Source organism: Hypomesus transpacificus, chromosome 4 (assembly GCF_021917145.1).
Source record: "Hypomesus transpacificus isolate Combined female chromosome 4, fHypTra1, whole genome shotgun sequence".
Lineage (NCBI taxonomy): Eukaryota > Metazoa > Chordata > Actinopteri > Osmeriformes > Osmeridae > Hypomesus > Hypomesus transpacificus.
This window is the reverse complement of record NC_061063.1, coordinates 2,797,714-2,821,385: the sequence shown is the minus strand read 5'-3', so window position 1 is coordinate 2,821,385 and position 23,672 is coordinate 2,797,714. Positions and strand designations below refer to the sequence as shown.

Genomic DNA, 23,672 nt, shown 5'->3' with positions numbered 1-23,672 from the left:
CATGGGCCACTCTTGGGAGAGCGACTGAGCAAGCTATAAGTGGTTGTGAAATAAACAAATTGTACCTTAAATCCTCCGCGAGCAGTCCCATATGCTGACAGAGTAGGCCTACTAATATATCTATGTATACATTTTATTAACTTTTCTCAGGGAATTGCCCTTAGTTTCGGGGGGAAAAAATTGGTCAGTCATCATATAATGTAGGGTGTATTGATTTTGGAGCGAGATTCAACAGAATGCTCTTGTGCTTGTGCTGTAAACAGATAAAGCTGTTTGATGTCATAATGAGCTACAGAATAGCTGACAAGAGGCTGAAATGCTATCTACACACTCCCATTGGGGTCTGGACATGGCGTGTGTTTTCCTTGATTTTGTCCCCTAATTGAAAGGAGTCTGTGGAACAAGTTCCTGCTGAGGTGGAAACCCCCATCTTGTCTGGATTACTGCGGGCCTCTGAAACGACCCAGGGCTTTCTGCTAAATCACCGGAGTACCAGGGAACTTTGAAGGTTCAAATAGGAACCTCAAGGTCAGAGACCTCCAAGGAGCTGATTCCTAAATCCTCCAGCACTTTTGACTCTTTCCGTTTTCCTTTTCCCCCTTCCTCCTTCTGAAACAGCCTCCGTTCTCTCTTTTGCCACTCGCCGTCTCTCTCGTACGCCACCCTTCCTCCCGTTATCCGTTCTTTATCATTTGTTTCTTTCACCCTCTCTTTCACTCCAATGTCCATTACAAATCAACTTTACTCTGTAGTTGGTACCCCCCCAAGCAACAGCACTGAAATTGGTCACAGGTGTGTGACAGGATGGCGTAATGGATTTTAATCTCAAGGCAATACCGGCCTAGATATAGAGGTCACCACTGAGCCTATGCCAGAACACTAGAATGGGAACGCGAACCAGTTTTTGGCACTTGTATTGTAAGAATGACCCTAGTTCATTTATTAGCCTGGATGTGAGGCAAATGTTTAAAAAGTATGTTTTCGACAAGGTGTTCCTGATTTTGCTTGTCAGACATGATGGAACAACCCAACCAGTTGGAATGACAAATGAAAAACGCTTGTCAAGATATGCAGAGAACATCTCCCACTGATAGCTGTGCTGTCATGCTCATCATCATGGCAGTAAGAGGATGGAAAACTCCAACCATTGGAGAATGTTCTGGTTTGTTTTCGGTGAGCAAACAGAAGAAAAGAAAATGAAGTTAACTGAGATTAGGTCTAAACGTGTCCAAAAAAAACACTATATTTGCATGGGCAGTAATGACAACGTCTCCTTTCTTTAAACTTCAGAGGAGGAAAACCATTCACATCTAACTTCTTGGCTCTATCTTTGACATGATATCCACACACAAAAACATTACTGACACTGCCTTTAAAAGTTGGGTGCAGTTAAATCTGGAACGACAATGGAGGAAGCACAAACAGCGCTTTCTCCCTTTTCAGGACATTCTTTGAATGTTCAAGGACATCCTCACAGTACAAAAAACATGTTTCCGGCTCCCTGTCCCTTCATATGCAGTCTGTTTAATCTTGATACCTGTCAAAATCTGAGTCAACTGCTTAGGAAAAGGGAGACAATTAGAACAGGAATGAACATGGGTTAGAGGGGCACAGAAACTCGTAGAATACTATACTTCACATGATCATACAACCTTTTTGAGCTAACATGCTACAGCAGTTCTGAAAGCCTTTGTATTAGTGAATAGATTCAACCCTGAGTGGAGGGTAACACCATGATCTCACACAAGTCTGTTTAAGGGCCAACAGAAGGTTCTGAGAAGATGGTGCCTTGGGTCAGTCTCAACATAAAGCCATACAGCAGTGTCCACTCACCATTTGGAGAAGATAATATAATGCTGAACAAATGATATCATCGAAGGGATATGCAGGATTTGGAGGATTAATAGCAAGTCGTCCTTGAGTGAAAAGTAACAAGCTTAACTCGTGCACAGCTGTTCAGATAGTCGATAGACCATTCCGGAATCATAATTAAATGTAAATGATATCCGCAGTGAAATGCAAGGGGCTTATTACTAAATGAAACATCTTTCTTGGCAATGCAATAAATTTGTTCTCATGAGAGATGTGAGAGATGAGACGTGGGAAATTAAGTCGAATCAATAATGAATCAACATAGAAATATCAAATCGAAAGATAACTGCCAAATATCGTGATCAAGTTGGTATTTTCCGATCGAGTCCCCATCCCGGCTAAGAAGAATTGATGTCCAGTGCGGCTCGATAACTGAAGACACTTCACAATGGATTAGTGCTTTCCCATTTAACGGTGAAAGTGTGTCCTTCCTTTATCAGATAGCACTTTGCTGCCACGTATTCACATTTAATTACTGTCGAGCTGGGGCCTGAGAGAGCCATTTGTGCTGACCTAAGGCAGACAACCATAGGGGCGTACGTTTTTGAATGTACCTGAGAGAGAAAAACATGCTGGACCTGTTGTAAACCACACCGCAGTAACATTTGATGTGTTTACTTGGCGACTGCGGCTATAATGCGTGATACCATCAAGATAGTGAGTTAACCTCAGGCATATCAATCAAATATGCATGTCGTGTTTTGCTGCACACATACTACTCACCTCAGATGGCTGGATGTCATCCTATCGAAAGGTTGGGCAGGCGATAAAAAAAAACATTAGCTAGCCGATAAAGCTTATGTTTAGGGATCGGCGTTTTGTGTATTGGAACGCACTTTGATCTTACGACCCAGGCAGAGATCGGTGCCAGGTTAGCACTTTCGAAATTGGTGCACCACTCCGAGGCAATATAAATGTGATGAAGATAAATCGCTAGACTTAATGTGAGTCAATGCGTTTGATCATCTCTACGGTTTGCAATCAGATGCAACTCGGATATAGGAATGCAGCCATATGGAATTTAGCGCGGTATTACACTAACACAGTCACTGCATCGACATGTTACGTGCAATTGTATACTTTAAGCCATGTGCGATATTTGACGGCCTATAGATTTTAATATCAGATCAAGCAAAAAGATTGGCTCCTCACATCATATAAAATACCCATATGTTGACCCAGTTTCGCAAAGCTGCATCCCATATGACTTCATTAAAAACCCAAGCCAGGATTTCTTGATCACATCCTGTTACGGCTGGAAGCCCTAGTGGCACGCTCGTCTTACCTGGCATGGGGCACATCGATGCTGCAAGACACCACTTTGCGTTTCTGCTCCAGCAGGGACACGGAGCGAGGGTGCTCTCTATCCGGAGGCTCCATGGGGCGGCCCGGGCGCCTGCCGTTCTCCACCCGCAGCTCCTCTGCCGCCTCGGGGCTCAGGGAGCATACGTCTGCCCTCTGGACGTCCGGGACCTGAGTCTGTGGAGCCCCGTTACTGGAAGTGTGCTGTGGGTGGAGGAGGGGGGCGAAGCAGAAAAGGGTTTGCGTCGGTTAGTGGCATACAGTCTATGTACGCCCCGCGCGCGCACACACACTCCTGTGACATCCTGAACACCCAGACAAGGAAGCCTGAAAAGACCTAACCCCGTCTGTGCTGTGTGTAACCAAACACATCCCTCAGTCTCGTGACTGGCGCGGCAGAAAGGCCAGCGCCATGCCAGGCGGACCCATTGGAGGGCCAGCGCCGACCGAGCAACAGAGAACGAGGCGAGCGGCGTCGTTTGTGATCTAGATCATTATCTCAGAGAGCTTGAACATGATTAGCTTTGCTTGAGACCGAAGAAAATGCAACACCCCGTCAATAAAGCACACACACACACACACACGCACACACACACACACACACACACACACACACACTCAAAAAGACACAAACACATCCGCACACGCTGGCACGCAAGTACAGACTCCAATTTTCTCATCATGTTTACGACAAGACGGAATGTCATCCATAAAACCAGCTTAAAACAGAAGGTTAAACATCTCAGGGGGTTAAAAAGAAAGAAAACACTCCAGTCATAGAGATGAATATCTGACCAAAGGAGGATGGACTTCTATGTGGCCAGTTATTTGACCAAAACCAATCTCTGTTCACTCTTCCCACAACGGCATGAATGATGGGTTTTTACATCGCCAGGATATTGAAAATTGTGAAAAATTGGTTGTGAAATGTACGTTCTGTCTGTCATAACAATAACAATATCCCACTCAACAACTGGACTGGAACAAGTCTTCCATGTGGGTTGGAGACAATAACTTGGTTGAATTATTTTCTTGACTCTCTCTTCCACACACACACACACACACACATCATGTATACACATGCATACACTCTCCAGCGTCATAGGGATTTCTCTCACGTTTGGATGGAAGGTCATTTCAGTCTCCCACTGACCGTAGAACCATATCTGAATCCAAATCCACAGGCAGATGATTCTCAGGCTGTTGATTCAAATGTCAGACCGTGCGAGCACAGAAGAACATCGATTCCTTCACCCATTCCACCCATTCTGAAAGGTATGGGTGATTACAGTTATTGTTGTGTGTCGTAAGAGACGTACATATTAATTACTCCTTTCACATGACAACATCAGAAAGCCTGGGCAAATATTACGATTCCAGGCTGTGACCAAAAGAATCATTTACTTTGTGTCCTGAGCCATGCCTCTAGTAATGAATGGCGTGCCTCGACGATGCTGTTGAATGCATTTGGTGCGCGCACACACACACACACAAAGCCAGACAATCAACCCCATATGACCACTCCACCAACAAGGGGGCACAAATCTAAACTTGGCAGCACCCGCTATCAACAACACGCTAATATATTAGTTTGACCATCCGTTGTAGTCCTGCCAGTCCTGCTGCTGTAGGCTAAACAGCTCACTTCAACTCCCAACAGCCTTGTTTTGTAGTCCGATGGCCGCCTCAAAAAGAACAATAACAACACCGGAGGTCGTGTCATCGGCAGAGCCCCTCCCTACTGCCACCTCCTCCCTCTCTCACAACTACAAGTCAACAAGTGGCCTCACCCCACCCCATCCACTCATTTGGCATTCTGGGCAGGGTTCCAGGGTACCAGATTCTTAAAGCCTGCCCCGCTATCAGAGAGTTGCGCTTTGTTACGACGACTGCACGGCAGCTGGTGGCGTATCTGCTATCCCCTCTTTAAATGTCCCATCCTTGGCTCATACACACACACACACACACAAGCCAACGGACATGCACACACCCAGATACGCAAGCAGACACACACATAAGCGTGGACACACACGCACACACACACTTCCTCACTCACTACATCTTGTCTTGTAACTTTAAAAAGGGAGCGAGCCAGACTGGCATCCAGCAGACATGTCTTTCACAGTCAGAGTGCATCTTTTGTAAGAGCTAAGCTGCTGTTGTTGTGCCAATAAGAGCAATACAGCTATTGAACAAGCTGGTCGTGCATCGTTGCCTGGTAGACCCTGTTATGACATACAGCAGCCGTCTGTGACGAGCTTGCATCGCTCCTTAGAACTCTACTCCACCGCTTCCCCTTTGTCTCCTCACTTGCCACTCCGCACTTCACGTCGAGACACGGTGGGATATTTTGCCTGCGAAATAATTCGCCTTTCATCCCTCGAGTACGTGTCCCCCGGTGCCGAAGCCGGGGTTTTCAAAAAAGGCAGTTGAGGATTCGGTGATGTAACTCAAACTGCTCGGTGATCATGGGACAATGTTTTGGAACCTCCCCGGACCCATCAGCCCACGCATGAAATCCATGTTGGCACAATAACACAGGCGATACGGTGACAGCTCTTAATGTGCCGTTCGGAGAGGACATGAAGGGTTATTGTAGCAGCCGCCGACTACTGTGGCGCATCCGAAATAAGGCGGTGAGGACCACTGTTATTCAACCAGTTGGTCACATGCACCCCCCTCCATCCCCAGAGAGCTATGTTTTCATCAAGGCTGGACTGCTCTCTCTCTCTCTCTCTCTCTCTCTTCTTTTTCTGAAGCCATGTGACAAGCTGCAACTTTGAAATGGAGACAATTAGGTAATTCATATTAGAATATGTCTGGGAACGAGGCATGAGTATCAACTAACATGCCATTATATCAGAATTTGTATACATAAAGGATGAGGGGGGGAATTAACGAGGGGCTGATCTATGCAAAGAACGGTCTCATTAGCAATAAAAGTATCAGCAATATTTTTTACATTTGGGCTGATTACAGCATATTGCCGATAAGGTGGATATGTTAACAATCACTATCACATTCACAAGCCCATGCTGTGTACAAATACTGGACCTGCTCATTATATCAACACACAGTCCAAAATGCTGCAGCGAGTGTTTGTTTGCATCGGCAACACACCCACTAGGTCAGATAAACATTGCGCAGGCCCGTATCAGGATGATTCAGACGCTATCCCTTTGTCCCATATTTATTGCAAAAACATCCTCAGTCCCATTTTTGACATTTGGCATGCAACCAAATCATCACTAGCTGCATCTTTCGTAATGACATTGTCATTGTCACTGTCTAAATTGTCAACCGTTTCATCAACAGCAGCGGCGCACAGTAACCAGCTCGATGGCTCTGTGCACGAAGCGGTTAAACGCTGCAAAACACCGCACAACAAAAACAGACCGCTCTTTCGCGCCGCTCACTCATCCACGCACACACACCTTTAAGCTAGACTTTAGGGGTCCTTTTGCAGTCGTTTGGTTGAACCCCACGGCAATCTCGTCCTCTGAAAATTCTTTCAGGCTTCCGTCTTGCAGAAGCACCGTGTAGACACTTCGCCGGGGTCCGGTCAAGATGCCTCTGTTTTCTTGCTTGACAGCCTGGACCACTCCTGTCAGCGGCGTCCCGTCATCCGTCGGACTCGGCGCATAAACGCGGCTTCCGAGGATAGAACGTTTCACCAAACGCCTAGTATGCATAGCGATAAACCGTTACACGGAGTTTGAAGCGTCAACACGTCAATTTGTAACGATGCACGTCAAATTTGAATTGATAGCTAAATAAGGACGAGAAAAACACGAAGCCGCAGAGGATAGACTATGCGCTCCAGCAGCCCTTGCCAAATGTTAGAAAGCGACAACATACTCAGATAACGACACAACCAACAACACCTCGGTATAGCCTACACGGTATTCGAAAACAAAAATGTATGGAAATACAACTAGATAACAAAGATACACTAGTAACGATTCATTTTTCGCTAAACAACCGCTTCATCCAACCGGCTACCGATCTTTCTTCCTTCGACCTGTTTGTTTTCCTCAATGTTCCCCGCGAGCTCGCGAAATGAAAGGAAATCACGGAGCGGCTTAAATTCTCGGACCGACAATGACATTTGTACACTATTCCTCAAAATAAGCAAACAACGGCCTAAAACTGTAATACTCCACACAAAACAAACAACACGGTTAATAGTCATTGATTGGGAAAAATACCCCACTAACATTGCCTATGATACGGCGACATTTACTGACACTGTCGAGTGTGGCGACTCCGAATCCATAGACTTCGAAATCCAGTCCATATGCAGCTCCCATGAGCCAGTGCCTCTACCGGCGGAATGCTGCCTGTAAACATGTGCGGTCTAGCGGCCGACGCGAGTATCCCATTGGTCGACAGAGCACACGCCTCCACTAGCTTTCGTTCTTTTTTTCTGTGTCAGTTTCCCTCCAACAGAAAAGTAACGCAAGCCGGGAAGGAACTCGATTCAAAACAATGACGCAAGGATAGAGAACAGGAACCAAGAGGGAGGGGTCTGAAAGGATGAAAAATAATGAAATAAAAGAACCTGACCATGAGTTGTTGGGGGTCGGCAACAGGTCACAGTGTTTTTTTTGTTATTTACCCAAGTAGGAGAAATCATGTTTGATTGGTCATCCTATTGTCCATCTTTTGTTCACCTATTTGGTTACATAATTATGTGTCATTCTGTGAAAGGGACATCACCACTCATTTGTATCTAACGGATTTGCTAGGCTACTAGAGACTATATGCTACTAATCATAATATGTGTTGAGATTATATTTATAATTTCAATACTAATGTCACATTTTTCTTCTTTTAGATTTGTTTAGATTCTTATCAACAGAAAAGGAGAGCCTGTGTATGTCTAACAACTATATTTGAATAATCAAAAAGTTTCATTCATTACAGATCCATTACAATTCTATATTCCTTACAGTAAGAAGCTGTAGAAATACTCCATAGTTAAACTAGGCCTGAAAACTACACTGTTCATGAATAAATGAAAAATAGCCATTGGGCATGTCAAATGTACATACTAAATGTCTAGGCAACACGTTTCCAGGCATAATTCCCATAGAAAATCACACGTGCACTCTTGTTATATATCTTTTAATATTCTCCATTTATGCTCTTAAAATATTTACATGCATACAGGCAGACATAATTGTTTGACAGATGTGCACATAACTGCCAAAGAAAGCAATACCCTATGATCAAAGACAATAAAAAGGACTTCCACACTGTTTGTAGAGGAATGTTCTCATTATTGGAGTGGGTCGAATGAGGCAGCGATGATGGACCATTTCCCTACTTGGTCCTTGCACTGGTGTGTGTGTGTGTGTGTGTGTGTGCACCAAAGAGTACGAGTGTGTGTGTGTGCACATTAGAGTGAACGTGACACCATTAATTGTAAGATTTGGCACTAAAGTGTTTCTGTTTGACAGATCGTTTGTTAAAGGCCTTTTATGGCATTTCCATGAACACCATTATGTATAAGTGATGGTTGTACATAATTAGATTCAGGGCACAGGGAGATATTAATCACCAAGATTATTACTGTCTATAGAGTGCATGTATAATCTTCTATGCCGGCTCTACACAACCACACACCTTTTCGAAGACACCTTTAATACATGGCATCCTAAATGCTATTTTGTCAATACCTGGCAAATTTAATGAGATCTCATATCGTTAAATATCATTTATGAATGTAATATCTGTCAACCAGATTTGCTCTGTGTGTACCTCCAACAAACTCATGCATGTCTAATGATATATGAACTCACTCTGCATACAGTTATATGTGCAATATTCAGATAATAGAGGGCTTGTGAAATGCTAATATTGTTTTAGATTTTTTCTCTCTCAAGGGCAGACAATGCTAAATAGTTCTTTCAATTACAGTCTACCCACTTACGAAAATAAACACCAAAGGACAATATTCATACATGAATTTTCTTTAAATAAAGTACCAACCTTTAAATTGTAAAAGGCCTGTACCAAGACAATGTACCATTTTAGTCATAACAGGTTTTTACATGACACATTGACCCAATGCAATGTAACTGTGTACAAATTGAAACTAAAAGCATGTTTTGATAGATATGTATCATACAATACTTTTCCTTCCTAAAACAAGTACATTTTGAACATTATTGAGCATTATCAAACACAAGCATACTACAAAAATACTTTACCATACCATTCAGGACACTGTACTGTACAAACAAGCAAAAGCTCATACAAATCCATACATAACCATGTTACAACTCGTTAGAATATTACTCTTAACTACATATAAGCCTTGTTTGGCATGTCGTCTGCACAAGCTACTAATGTGCTTTCATTTTCAAGTGCTAATTATGAACTAAACGCACTTGCCGGTGTACAATGGGGATTGGTAGGGTAATATTGTTGCCAAGCACAGTGCAGTTGCAGTACCTTAACATTACTTAAAACAATTGTGCTTTAAATTCCTTGAGGATGCCTACTGTCACATAGGCTGTATATGTATCTAAAAGTGGGGTCGGGAAAAACAAAACAAAAACTAAAAATACAAACAAACACTGCATAAAGATGAATTTATAATGTCATCAATCTTTTTGAAGCTGCACAACTGACACAGGTTTTTGTTGCATTTTTAACACAGAATACAATCATTTTTGAACACATTGGATGGGAAACATTGTAAAGAACTGCCAATCCGTTGAACAACACAAAGGAAGAATCACATTGTATGATCATATGGTCAGACCACAGACGTCCATTAAAATGAAGATAATGCGTACCTTTATCCTTCCTCTCTACATCCCTTCTCACGTTTACAATGCACTGTTGATGTCCAAAAATCTCCCAGAAGGTTTAACTCAAAAACAAATTTCTTTACAACTCTTAAAGTCAAAGCAAACAACTATCAAATAAATACAAAAACTTTTTTTTAGCAAAACATAAAAACGGACCATTTAAAATGTCATGTTAAGCTGCTTTAAGTGCAATGGTACACGTATGACAGATATGTTTATCTTGTATCTTTTCGCACAATGTTTAGGTGTTTCCCAAGATAATACAGTATCTTGTGAAACACATACATTGACTCCTGTTACCTGCTTATCCTTCTTTGATTGACTTGTTTGGCTCTGTTGCAGTAGGAAGAGATGTGATTGGGTGTAACAAAAGGCATGCCCTCAGTCATGCCCAAAATCAAATTTGGGCATGAATCAGTTTCCTAATGAAAAACCATTAAAATGGTAGAGCCAACAAACTCTTCCACCAAAATAATTCCATCCGAATAAAACACAGTTTGCAACAGATCAACTGATATAAAAGATTAGAAGTGAAAAACTCAAGTGGCCAAAAAAACTAAATGATGGCACTTTGTGGTTGCCTGCCAGTCAAAGGCACTGACAAAGAAAATAGGCAGCCAAAACTACAATTGCCTTCTGTAGCAATGCTCCTTTAGTAGTCCAAGGGACTGCAAAAAATGTAATGCCTTCCTAGCCAGTTGTACACCTTTTTCGAAACTGTAACTAAACAATTTGGTGAGCTGATGTGCACCATGGCATAGCATGTCTTGTTTTGATATTAAAGAGGATATAAGCCTCTATTGCAAACAGCCTTGACAACGTTCTGTAATTAAGATATTACTTAGAGAACCACACACTAACACACAAAACACAACAGAAAATATCGGTAGATTGGAGAATTAAGAGTCAAATGTGGACATCTGTGATCAAACCTCTACTGCTCTGGGTAAGCTCAACAGTTGATAATAGAAAGTCATGTTGTGTCTTTGAGCCTTCTGTTTCTTTAATCAGTCTCCCAGTGGATTATGGGTACTGGGTGCAGCAAGGGCTTCTGGGTAGAGAGCTGGAAGTACCAGAGTCAGCAGAACTCAATTCTGGCTGTAATGCAACTTCAAAACTGGGTTTGTTTTTGGTGCGCCACCAATGAAAGAAAGCAAAAGAGAGTAGAAAACAGAGGGAAGTCAGAGACGAGAAGTCTCCCTGTTCAAACCCAGCTCCGCCACACTCTCATAGTCATGCTCCACCGCCGTCTGCTCCAGTATGGCACCTCCACTGCATTCCTCGCCATCCCCGGTCTTAGGGATGCGGATGGTCTCGTACGCGGGGTCCGACCTGTTGGGGGTGGGCGGTGCCCTGGGGGCCTGGGCTCCGTCTTGGGGGTAGACGTCTTGGACGGTGGCGTAGAGGTGACTGGAGGAGGAGGCCGAGGCCATGACTTTGAGCTCACCAATACTGCTGTAGTCATTTTCCGGCTCCTCTACACCATACGGTTTGTCCACTGATGAGTACAGCTGGAAAGACAGAGGAAGTGATTTCAAGTCACCAATGTGGTTCGGTAAAGGAAGTGCAGAGCTAGGAACTCATGGGTTAAAATCCTACGAGAAACCCTTTCACAGCGTAAATCCAGCACGTACAACTAAGAATACTGTCTATGTTGTATTCCACACCACAGTCACTTTTGGATTAAGTGCTATTTGTAGGCTACACATCGTTACAATCAATCACAAGCCCTTGCAAATATGCCACCACTGGCAAAAATGAGTATTTCAAGTCATACATCCTTTAAATATTTAGTATTACGACTAGAACCATTTTTGCAGACTACAACTAATTCAGTAACTCAGACTGTTGTGACATCAAAGGATTAGCCCTGGGTAATATAGGATACAGTGCAGCAGATGGTTTGGAAGTTATTCAGTCTTTTACTTTTTATTTTAATGAATTATCAAAATTCTAAATGACCTTCCACAGACTTGAAGCAGTGTGGTACTGTGCTTTCCGTGCTAAGATTCTAACAACTGTTAGGGACGACATGAGTCACAGGACGGAACGATTTATGCCGCAATTTCCCGTTTGGAATCTGGGATTAATAAAGTAGGCCTACCTAAAAAGTTTTAACTGCATAAAAACAACTTAAAATCATGCTGGTATTATTAGAAGAAAAAAAAAATACCTGAACTGGGTTTTATTTAGTGTGAGGTCAACGTAAAACATGACAACATACCTCCTTCTCCATAGTTAGTCTGTCAAGATCAGTTGAAGGGGACATGGGCGAGTGCATCTGGGGGAAAAAAATAATACAAATAAAATACACTTTAAAAAGTAACATAAGATGATTCTCTGTGTAAACAAATATAACACAATACTAGGTGACAGCTTTACATCTTAGCCAACATCATTTCTAACAGTTCATTCATTTCAAATGTCAAGTAACTGATTGAATGTCAACAGCCAGTGGCAGTTTGTGTGAAGTTCCTCTCTTGTGATAGATCGGGAAAGACATCAATCTACAAATGTGCAAATGTGCAGCTATGACAGCACTTAGCAACACGCCAGGCACCAAATAAGCAGACGTCATTAATTTATATGACGATGATTTATATGACGTATATCTTTGTTTTTGTTTTTTATTGGATGGGTCAGTTTCTCTGTAAGCATAAAATGTGTATTTTAAAGACCACTCATATCATTGGTTGATTAGTAGAATGTTAAGGGTAACCTTGTATGTTCCCTCAAGGACCACATACTGCAAATTTGTCTCCAAAATAATCTTATTTCTTAAAAAAAGTATGTTTAAGTATACATGATAAGCTACATATATATGATACTACTACTAATAATAATGTGATGTTATCTCTCCATGGAAATAATCAAAATGCAATTCAGAATGTAAATATTTATTCCATCCATCACCTTAGACATCTCCAATTTCCTCATTTTTCTCCAGCAGAATAGAGCCCCCAGCATGTTGTCTATAAATTACTTTTGATTAAATGTAAATAACAGTTTATGCTTTATGACCAAATGTCAGGAAACCAAAACACAATTATCTTTTCTTTCATACTCTCAAAACCAGCAGGAAAAAACATCCTTTACAAACATCCTCTAATGTCTCCATGTCACCATCTAAGAGCTCACGTTAACAGGGATACTTATAGACAAACGTGTTGTCTAACCCAGCAGATGGGCATTTATTTTTCCCTTTAATTAGCAAAGCAATTAATTAGATTTCCTCGGATGACGTGCGTGGATACACAGAGAGCACCCGTGACCCCCTCTCCGGAGCGCCTCATCGTGTCTCCGACAATATTTGTTCATCAACTCGAATTCAAAGCCCCCAATAATGCCCCAAGTGATGTCAGTCACTCAGATGGTGTGTGGTGCGAGATTACAAGTCAAGCAGGCAGCTTTCCACACGCAAACTTCAACGTCCTCCGAAAATAACGACACTCGTTCCCTTTGGCGACGTACGAATCGACAGTTTGACAAGGTGAAAATCACAGTTTGTCTAACACACTGGCCCGGGGTGCATCAAACTAGCCCTTGGCTTGTTCAGGTCTCCTTGTTGTTCAGCACACATGAAACACTTGTGCATCTGCGGGCAATTCTCAGTCGAATCATCTCTGATCCCAGAGACGTCTGGTTTGGAGAGATTCAATAACTGTGAAACAGTACAGGAGAGAAAACAGGTGGAGAACAAAGAGAGAGATGTGTGTTTCGAACAACTGCGGGGCTACCGTGGGAATCCCCCTCAGACCTAAACATGCAGACTCTGTGTGTGTGTGTGTGTGTGTGTGTCTGTGTCACATGCCATCCATCATAACGCTGTCACAGTGATAGTGGGCAGCTGGCTCTCAGCAGGCATGAGGACTCACCACAGAAACCCTTCCCACACACACACACACACACACACACGTACATGTATACACACAAAGAGACACACGCGTCTGACAAGACAAATCACCAACCACAGACATACAACCACAAGGAACATGCATGTTTTACCCCAGGGTGTGCGTGTGTGTACATATTGGTGTGTATGTATATCATTCGGGGGCTGGAAGACAAGGCAAAGGGCAAATTTGAATGCTGACTAGACATTCTGACCCAGTGGATTCGGGGTTGGGAACCCTGTGTGTGTGTGCAGACAGGCACTCCAGGGAGGTGGTTGGCCCAGTGGTTTCTTGTGGCTTCCTATTGGAGGTCAACCAGGACTGTCCTGCATGGCCTGCCACCCAAAGAAGATATTCTAATCCCGATCATCTAATTGGCTGACACAAAGACGGAGGAAGACGAGAACGTTCCTGCTAGGGGAGACCCAAAGGAGATCAGATGAAATAGCTCCCTCCCGTGCGGATGAGTGATGTTCTGATGTGTGTGTGTGTGTGGCAGAGAGGGTGCAGTGTTTTGTGCTCGTGGCGTCTGTGTGTAGAGGACAGGAAGAGAGTGTACTTTGTGTGTGTGTGTGCTCTGATGAGTGCCTGCATGAGGAAGGTCCCATGCTGGGAGGGGGGTTATTGCTCCGCTAACTCTACGCCACCATACATGAGAGCCGTCTCCCTCGCTCCCTCGCTCCTCCACAGATGGCTTCATTTGTATGCCGCTGCTCACTCCCCCCCCCCCCCCCCCCTCTCTCTCTCTTCACACCCACTGCTTACTCTCTCGCTCTTTTGTTTTCCTCTCTGCAGCTTTAATAATCTTTTCCTCTCTCTCTCTCTCTCTCTCTCTCTCTCTCTCTCTCTTCCCTGTGAGGAAGAGCGGGGCGGCTTAACGACGTGTCGTAATTGAGCAGGAAAAGTGTTTCTCTCCATTGTTCTCTGCCTCCTCCAGCTAACTTTGGCTGATGCCAGCGCGGGGGATTGGAAGTCAGACGGATCACTAGCTAATACAGACAGGAATTGATTCGATTCCATTTTGGAGGATGGCTTTGCATCGTCTCGTCAGCATTGTCTCAAGTCTTTTGTCGATGTGAGGGAACATGAGCGCGGCGGTCCGTACACACGCGAACACAGAGGGTGCAAGTGCGCCCACAAAAGTGAACAAGAGTGAACGCCAATACATAAAAACACCACGCACACGACGCACACGACAGACACGCGCGGGCTCACCTCTCCGTTGTGCAGCGGCAGCCCCTCTCTGGGCGCCGACACCCCCGTCTGGTTGTCGTTCTCGTCCAGCACCTTATCCGGCACGGGAGGCGGTCTCTCCTCCTCCTCAGGCTCCTCCCCCGGTGAGGACGGCGGCCCCGCCCCAGAGGAGGCCAGTGAGGCTGACCTCCGGGCCTCCAGGTCGGCGCTGTAGCGGCTCTTCTTGTTGAGGTCCACCGAGGCGTACTCCACGCCGGCGCACAGCGGGCCCCTCTCGGGGGTGCCGGGGCTGAGGCCGTTGAGGAGGAGGGCGGAGGCCGGGGGGTGGTGGTGGTGGGGCGTACCGTTGAGGAACGGCGGGGGAGGGTGGTCCTTCAGCTCTTTGACCGTCTCGTAGAGGGAGTCCTCCACGCTCACGTCCCTGGAGGCTTCTTTCACCACCTGGGGAGAAGTGGAGGCACCGACGACGCGCTCACTGTGTGGCTTCACACACCGTCACATGTTGACTTGTTTACTCTAGCTTTGCTCATTCTCACCACGAACGGTGAAGTCATGCTTAGGTCTTGCATTTGATAACGTGCGTCTCTGTGTTTAACAAACATTTGCGCTGGACCAAAACGTCCTTTCATACTTTCAAGCCAGCTGTGCCACCAACAAGTCAGCTGTCAAATGATTGGTGGGTGGCATTTCAGTGGGTGGCATTTCAAGTGAAGATTTGAGTTTAAATCATTCAATGTAGTACTCCACATTCTAAGCAGAAATGACACATTTAAAAATACTGAAATAAGTACAGTATTGGCGCTTTTCGTATTTTTTTCTCTTCTCATCAAGAAAATCTGCCAATGAACCAGCCGTCCGCCCCCTCACCTCATAGGTACCCTCCCCTGTGGCAGGAGGGTCGTCGCCTGACCCCCCAATCATGCCCTCCAGGGCACTGTTGGGGGGGATGCTGGGTAGCTCACGGTCCTGCGGGCACTTGGATGACCTGAGCTCTGATTGGCTGGAGAGCATCTCCTCAGATGGGTGGGGGCTCGTGTCCTGGGTGTCTGTCAGCACTGGAGGGCAGAGAGGGAGATCGAATGTGTGTGTGTGTGTATGCATGTGAATGTGCGTGAGTGTGTGTTTGTATGCAAGCATGTGGCGAGGGTGAAGGAAGACACGGTGAATTGCGTTTTGGGGCTATCTCACTGACGACGGTGACAGATGACATTCATATCAAAGCAGATATCTTCCATCAAGAGCGTTTCACAATAGAGGCTCATCGGCCCTGGAAATCAACACGAGTATCTTGACGTTACCTGTACCGCTGGTGAGAGGGCCGTTATGAGAGCTACTGACCACCAGGTCAGTCCCCGGGCTTTCGACAGACTGGCTCACTGCTTCTTTCTCAGACATCTGAGAAAGAATAACAAACGGAATCAACATACTGGGGTGAGGCTGGTCTCTCCACACTCTGGTATCCCTTTACTATTATTTTGTACTTCATAGAGAGAGAGAGACAGTGAAAGACAAAGAGAGGGAAAGCGAGTGAAACGGTAGCAAAAACAAGTACAGAGAGATTGACAACCACAGAGCGAGGCGCATGCCGAGCAACAGCTCCACATCACCACCTAGTGGCCACTGCAATAACGCCCGCTGCGGGGGGGGGGGATGATGGAGATCCTGACGGCACAGGGTCACCGGGGGAAGCACCACTCAGCCCATCCAAATGAGACAAGAGCCCCGTTGAACCTGTCACTGCATGACACACGTCCCCGCGTCAGCCCGCCCCTCCTCTTTGTGTTCCCCCCCCAATACCCCCCGCCCTGGTTCTCCATCAGATGTAAACCGATTGCCGTGCCCTTGGCGCTATCGATTAACCGTGACGGCCCGAGGATTGAAGAACGTCCCTTTATCTGTCAGGCAATCTTCTCTCGAGCGTTTATATATTGTGTTTTTCTTTTATCGTGAATGTTGAAATTGACCTGGCTCTTACAGGCATGGTCATAGTCTTGCATCCTCCAGTCTTATTCGTTGTATTATCATATTCCACATTTCATTTATGTTGGTAATTCAACAATGCTAGACAAATACACACCCGTACTTACCTTATCATCATCAAACGGCATAATACATGTGCGTGCGTTCTTTTTCGCGTGCACTCTTCTCTAATGTGGAAAAGGGGATCTTAAGCTTGCCACTTCTCGTTTCGTGTTCTTGTTTGTCAAATGCTCTTCCACTGAGCTCAACCCATGTGTTTGTGTACGTGCGTGAGACAGGTTGTGTATGTGGACCTCTCTCTCCCGGTGGTCATTATAGATGCTGATGCGGCAGCCTCTTGACTGACAAGCGCGCACGCACGCACGCACGCACACAAAGACACACACCCACGCACACACACGGAGAGACTGAATCACAACCCAGCTGGTGTCCACAAAACAAGCTAATATGCACGCCATTAGTGAACCGCTATTCCTAACGCTAAACAAAAGAACACCAAAACGTTCTCCGTCAGCTGACTTGTCAGTAAGCTGAGTATGCCTGAAGAGCTCGAGTTAACACCACCACCACTTTGTCGTGGTGTTCACCTTTAACCCCGGGAAAAGTCTCCTCATCTCTTCCTCTGCTGTATGCTAACTGTTCTTGACGGCTGGTGCACGCTATCAGCCTTTCCTCTCATCAACGGAAAACCCTGACCCTTCCTCTCGGCTTCCATTACCAAAACACTGGAAAGATCAAACACTGGCACCACATACACCTTCCTGGGTCCCAGGCATTCTTTAAGCTGAATGAAGGTGTGCGGCCTATTGCGTAACGCATTTTCTTCAATATATAATATTCAATAGATAACTCAGGGCCTTTTATAGGCCTTATCCACCCAGAGAGTTTAGTTAGTTAAAACATCTGTTCCAAGAAGGAAGGTAAGAGTTTTTCTACAAGGACATGGTTCCAACTTACTCCGTTCATCAAGTTCTCGTGGTCACCATTTGTTGGGTGAGGACTCGCTTTCTTCTGCCTGAGGACAAGAAAGGAGAAGGAGGACGAAAGAGGAAGGACGACAGAAACTGAGATTTAAAAGATAGCCTGGGGTGAGGTTAGGCAACTATGTGCCTTGGTACTTCTCTTCATAGATAGGTGTTTCACTGTTGTAGCGTTGCCAAATGCAGTATGGAGTTCCGAGTGCTTGAGCGAGTGTGTGTGTGTGTGTGTGTGTATGTGTTCAGTCGTCATGGTAATCTGCCAGTGAGTTTCCTTAAAATTGTTGTTATTCGAGTTGTGTGAGTGTGTGTGTGAGTGTTTGTGTGTGTGTGTGTGTGAGTGTTTGTGTGAGTGTGTGAGTGTGTGTGAGTGTGAGTGTGAGTGTGAGAGTGTGTGTGTGTGTGTGTGTGAGTGTGTGTGAGTGTGTGAGTGTGAGAGTGTGTGTGTGTGTGTGTGTGTGAGTGTGTGTGTGTGTGTGAGTGTGTGTGTGTGTGTGTGAGTGAGTGTGTGTGTGTGTCCCAGCGCTCACCCTTGGCAGCCAGCACACAGCAGCAGCAGCACAGAGAGCAGCACGAAGGCAGAGATGACCGCCAGGGTTCCCACCAGGACCAGCTGCTCGCTGCCGAGCGACGTCGCCCTGGCGACCCCAGAGCCCGCCCCCTCCGGCCCCCACAAGGCACTCAGTACCGGAGCCATGATGCATCACACACTAGGACACACGCCTGGGGGGAGAGAATACACACACACACACACACACAGTAGTACAGAACTGTATTGTAAGGAATTTGCGGAAGCACAGAAGACATCTCAGGTCAATGTCAGGTACAGCAACACGAAATGGAATTGAGCTCATTAGAAGCAAACTCAAGACAAACTATGGATACTTGGTTAATTCTTTCTCAGGCACAAAGAACATATGTTCACCAGTCCCTTTTCTACATATTACAAGAAACGGTCATCTTTCTTTAGACAAGACGCTCCTTTCTCACATGATATACTGATACATGATATACTAGTGTGGGTAACTTCTTGTTTGGAATTTGATTTTTGTCTATCAACTTTATGTGTATGCCGATGCATAATCCCTTTACTATGCTAGGCCTCCGGTATAGATAACATCATCATCCCTGTATACAAATACGATCTCTTAATTAGTGACAAACCTTTGGAACCAGAGTGCAATGAAGGCTAATGGAGTCACAAAGACCCTTCAGAACCCATAATAACACTATTAACGCCACGCACTTTGTCAAAAGCATTCATCCAGAACACTACACTACAGAGCACGTTGGCAATTCAAATCACTCTCCAAATGGATTAGGATAGCGTCGTGTGTTTGAATCCCTAATTTATCAGTGCCTGACATTGCATGAAGACATTGCATTGTCTTGCAGCCCTCTGTAATCCTAAACCCAAATATCCTTAGAGCTAATCCCATTAAAGTCATCTATGGATACCTGTGGTGCTGATAATAAAAGCGTTTCCCACAGCAAGCCTATCAGAATCAATGACATGGCCTGACATTGGGTCACACAACAACTGACAAGCAACAGTTAATAAAGAGTCAGTCGAAAGTTTGATAAAGTGCTTATGGCCAATGGTTATCTAAAGACAGTCCGCCCAGGATGATAATTCATTTTCTTTGCATACAGTATGTCCTACACATGGCTTGTTTCTGCCAACTTGCCACCAGGGGGCAGAGTAGTGCAGAAACACACTGCAGTTATCCATTGAAAACAACAACTCTGGTGCAGTCTGCGTGGCAAGACAAGTTCCTGCGCATCTCCCATGCAGGTCCCCTTCCTGAACTGGAAGATGGAAGGGCAGTTTGGCCTGGGCACGTGTGTGCGTCCGTTTGTCTGCGGACTGGCCTCAGAGGCTCTGCGGTGTGCAGTGCTTGAGTGAGTTTGAATGTGTGTATGTGTGTGAGAGAGAGAGAGAGAGAGAGAGAGAGAGAGAGAGAGAGAGAGAGAGAGAGAGAGAGAGAGAGAGAGAGAGAAAGCAAGAGGAAAGAAACAAGACATCTCTCTTTTCAGTATATGTGACCTTCCTTTCCCAATCAGTCGACACAGAAACACAGAACTAGGAAAGAGAGGGTCAATAATTTCTAGGACTGTTATCCCACTGACAAACAAGACCTGTGTGTGTGTGTGTGTGTGTGTCTGAGTGTGTGTGTGTGCTTGCATGAAAAGACTATTATGCCGGCTTGCTCCGATGCAAATTAAGTAGTCGAGCGTGGGAGCTTGGGAGTGCAAACTTCATGCTGAAAAAAGCAGTATTGTGTCGAAGAATAAGCACAACAATGCTAACCGACCGTGTAGCATAGAGAATACAATTTCAAACGCATTTCGCGTGATTTCTTGGGTCTCTGACACCAAAGGAATGATAGAGACTGAAAACTCGACGAAGCATCGTCCAGACAGCAACAACAACAAAAAACGCCACAGCAAGGGAATGTTCCTACATCCATTGTCCAATGTCCCAATTTGAGGCACCTGGAATGTTCCTGAAACATTCCCCTCAAGCCCCCGGGGCGAACAGCAAACGGGATCTTACCTTGGCACCTCTGGATCTCAGGTCGACCCTGCCTGTGGGGGATAAGCAGAACAGAGAAGGACTTAGACAGATGAGCATCCTGAAGCAGCACAGGGAACATGGGGAGGAGGGGGGGGGGGCACAATTGCATTCCAAATTCCATGTTGTGTTTCCTAGTCTCCTCCTTTTCACGTCTAAGATCACATGACTCAGACCTGTGGGGGGGGGGGGGGGGAGGACAGGCACGCCCTCTGGAACACCTGGAATTTGGTCAGACCTGTCTCGCAGCATCGCAGACGGTAACAGCGGGAACAGTGATAACTAGATGATATCACAGCCCGGTGACGTCGTCCGAGAGACACGATCTGCCCTGACCTCGTCTGGCTTGCTACCATTCGACAGGTAAAGGAAGGGGAGGTTCGGGGAAATCCCGTTCAGTGACTAGCCTGACGTGATGGAGGCCCGATGACATCACTAGCTTAAGCTCGAAAAAACCCCGCTCTCAGCAAAACCACACAGCTGTTCTCGAATGTGCAGTGATCTAACACAGTCGAGCGTCAAACGTGAGACCCAGGTATTTGTAACCAGCCTGTTACTAGCCTGTTGCCAGCCTGTTAACCAGCCCCACCCTCTCTACCCCCCCCACCCCGCTCCAGACCACCCAACGGTAGAGCTAGACGGCCAAACAGCAAGAGCAGGAGCCTGTCACGTTGTATTTTCGCTAGAATGCGAGTACGTGCTCGCATATGTGGACGTGTTTGTGTGAAACGGAGAGGGAGAGAGAGAGAAACGCGCCACATAATTACAAACTGGCATCAACGGCGTATTGCCATGGCAACCAGCAAGTGTCGTCCCCCCCCCCCCCCCCCCCAACCCTCAACCCCAGTGTCTATTTCTGTTAGAGAAAAAAACGAATCCTGCTCCTAATGTTGAAGTCATGGCTCCCTGACCACCGCTTCACAGGTGGACAGGATGGAGTGGATGAAGCGAGCTTGAACCAGACTGAGAAATGACTTCTATCAAACGCCCTTGAACAGCATGATCGAAAAGATCAAGGGCATGTGTGTTTGCGTGTCTGTGCATGGCTGTTCGATGTCTGTCTGTGTACATCATTTGTGTGTGTATGTGTTTGTGTAACCATATCACCCAAGAACAATCAAATATCCTCTGCACTATGGAAAAGTAGTAGAAGACATTAAAATGGTACGTGAGCCCATAGAGAACAGCGAGCCAGCCAAGAACTGAAGCACATCCTCCTCTCATCCTCCTGCTCTCCTCTTCCTCTCTTCCTCCTTTCCTCCTCCTCCTCTCTTTCTCCTCCTCTCTTCCTCCTCTCCTCCTCCTCCTCTCCTCCTCTCCTCCTCCTTCTCTCCTCCTTCTCTCCTCCTCCTCTCCTCCTCCTCTCTTCCTCCTCTCCTCCTCCTCCTCTCCTCCTCTCCTCCTCTCCTCCTCCTCCTCTCCTCCTCCTCTCTTCCTCCTCTCCTCCTCCTCTCCTCATCCCCTCCTACTCTCCTCCTCCTCTCCTCCTCCTCTCCTCCTCTTTTCCTAGGCACCTACACCCCCCCCCTCTCCAAACTACCCCCCAACACAAGAGTCTTGGAGAGAGTAGAATCAATGTGGTCGCTTCCGTTGAAAACGTACGAATGGAAAAGCCATTTGAACAGTAATGTTTTTGGAACATTCCAGTTGAAATGTGAGGGTCTCCCGCCAAGCAAGAAAATAGAGTCAGCCTGAGGTAGTGGTATGGTAAGCCCCGAGTGGGTCGTGAAGTCGTATCATTGAGATGCCCTAGAGTGTGTGTGTGTGTGATTGTGTGTGTTTTTGTATGTGCGTGTGTGTTCCTTTGGGATCTGTGTCTGTCTGGCAAGCTGTTGCTGGCCAGTCGAAGACAGAGAGAGCGCGAGCGAGAGAGAGAGAGCGAAAGACAGGGAGAGAGAGGGAGAGAGAGAGAGGGAGGGAGAGAGAGGGAGAGAGAAAGGGAGAGAGTGAGTGAAGGTGAAACAGAGAAGCAGAAGAAAAAAGAGAGAGGTAGATGGAAAGAAAGAGGAGAAATGATCCAGCACGCCAACAGACAATATGAGGCTCTGTGACTCCATGAAGGATCCTGGTGAACTTGGAGGACAGCAAACTGAAGCACAGCTGGATGGCTTGTGAAAAAAACACGTAGGAAAAATCCTTAAACCTGTGCTAGTGAGGGATCTCCAGAATGATTAATTTCATTTGAAAAAAATGTGCACGGAAATAACATCCCACCTTAAATATTTTAGGGCGGAGGCGAGAATGTAATAAAAGATTATTTTCTTAGTTTGGAACTGCGAACAAACTCAATGTGAGGTGAAATCAAAATGCTGAAGCAGCCAAAAATGGCATGTGATAACTTTACTGTAGCAGATATTATTCAAAGTTATACATATTCATGCCATGTGCATGTCATGCGATCCATGCGATACAATTTCATGAGAAAATGTTCTTTAACCCGTTAAAAAGAGTGACGCGAGAATCACACCCAACTGAACGATCTCCGTGCTTCATCTGATAAACGCGCACGACAACCGCAAGTCTGTTTTGCAAACTGGCGTCCACATCGTTGTCTCAAGTAGCTGTCATTTGAAGGCAAAACTCGAAACCCCTCCAAGCCAACTTCAACGGATCCTCTCTCCGCCTCTCATCCTGATTTCACCCTTCAGCGTGTGCACCTCAGTGGCTCTGGCTCCGCTAGCCGACCGGCTGCTCACAAGTGGGTGTGCTTCCTTTGTCGTTATCCCTCCCCCCCCCCACCCCCCCCCCCCCCCCTGCGCTACGGCCCGGGGTCGCGGTGTAATCGATGACACGCTGATCAGCATGGGGCACCGCAATTCCCATGATGCCTCTGGGGACGACCCCCTCACGGACCTCAGGGAGGTACCCCGACTGCCAATGCAGGCAGAGATGGACACACACACACACACACTACGCTGACCATATCACAGTGAACTGGCCATGCATGAGACATTGCGGCTGTGGGAGTGAGACGGGAAGCAGGCACCAGGACTGAACACACACACGCACGTATCTCCTCTCTTTCCTCTCCTCTCATTCCTTGCTAACCGACTGTGAC

The 23,672-nt window shown here is 45.9% G+C and overlaps 2 protein-coding genes across 2 annotated transcripts in view; both read right to left on the bottom strand.

The window, feature by feature from the left end:
- The window catches only part of LOC124467125 (zinc finger protein 704-like), an 8,494-nt gene extending 1,004 nt beyond the window's left edge, over positions 1-7,490 (bottom strand). The window contains exons 1-2 of the mRNA XM_047019268.1: positions 6,609-7,490; positions 1-3,378 (exon numbers count right to left, since the gene is read on the bottom strand). The exon at positions 1-3,378 is cut by the window's left edge and continues 1,004 nt beyond it. Of these exons, the coding sequence (XP_046875224.1) occupies positions 3,154-3,378; positions 6,609-6,866 (483 nt within the window). The 5' untranslated portion in view covers positions 6,867-7,490 and the 3' untranslated portion in view covers positions 1-3,153. The remainder of the gene's footprint in view (positions 3,379-6,608) is intronic.
- Positions 7,491-8,285: 795 nt separating this feature from the next.
- The window catches only part of pag1 (phosphoprotein membrane anchor with glycosphingolipid microdomains 1), a 35,885-nt gene continuing 20,498 nt past the window's right edge, over positions 8,286-23,672 (bottom strand). The window contains exons 2-9 of the mRNA XM_047018798.1: positions 20,597-20,628; positions 18,570-18,762; positions 18,020-18,077; positions 16,381-16,477; positions 15,950-16,137; positions 15,104-15,523; positions 12,220-12,276; positions 8,286-11,506 (exon numbers count right to left, since the gene is read on the bottom strand). Coding sequence (XP_046874754.1) covers positions 11,177-11,506; positions 12,220-12,276; positions 15,104-15,523; positions 15,950-16,137; positions 16,381-16,477; positions 18,020-18,077; positions 18,570-18,736 — 1,317 coding nt within the window. The 5' untranslated portion in view covers positions 18,737-18,762; positions 20,597-20,628 and the 3' untranslated portion in view covers positions 8,286-11,176. The remainder of the gene's footprint in view (positions 11,507-12,219; positions 12,277-15,103; positions 15,524-15,949; positions 16,138-16,380; positions 16,478-18,019; positions 18,078-18,569; positions 18,763-20,596; positions 20,629-23,672) is intronic.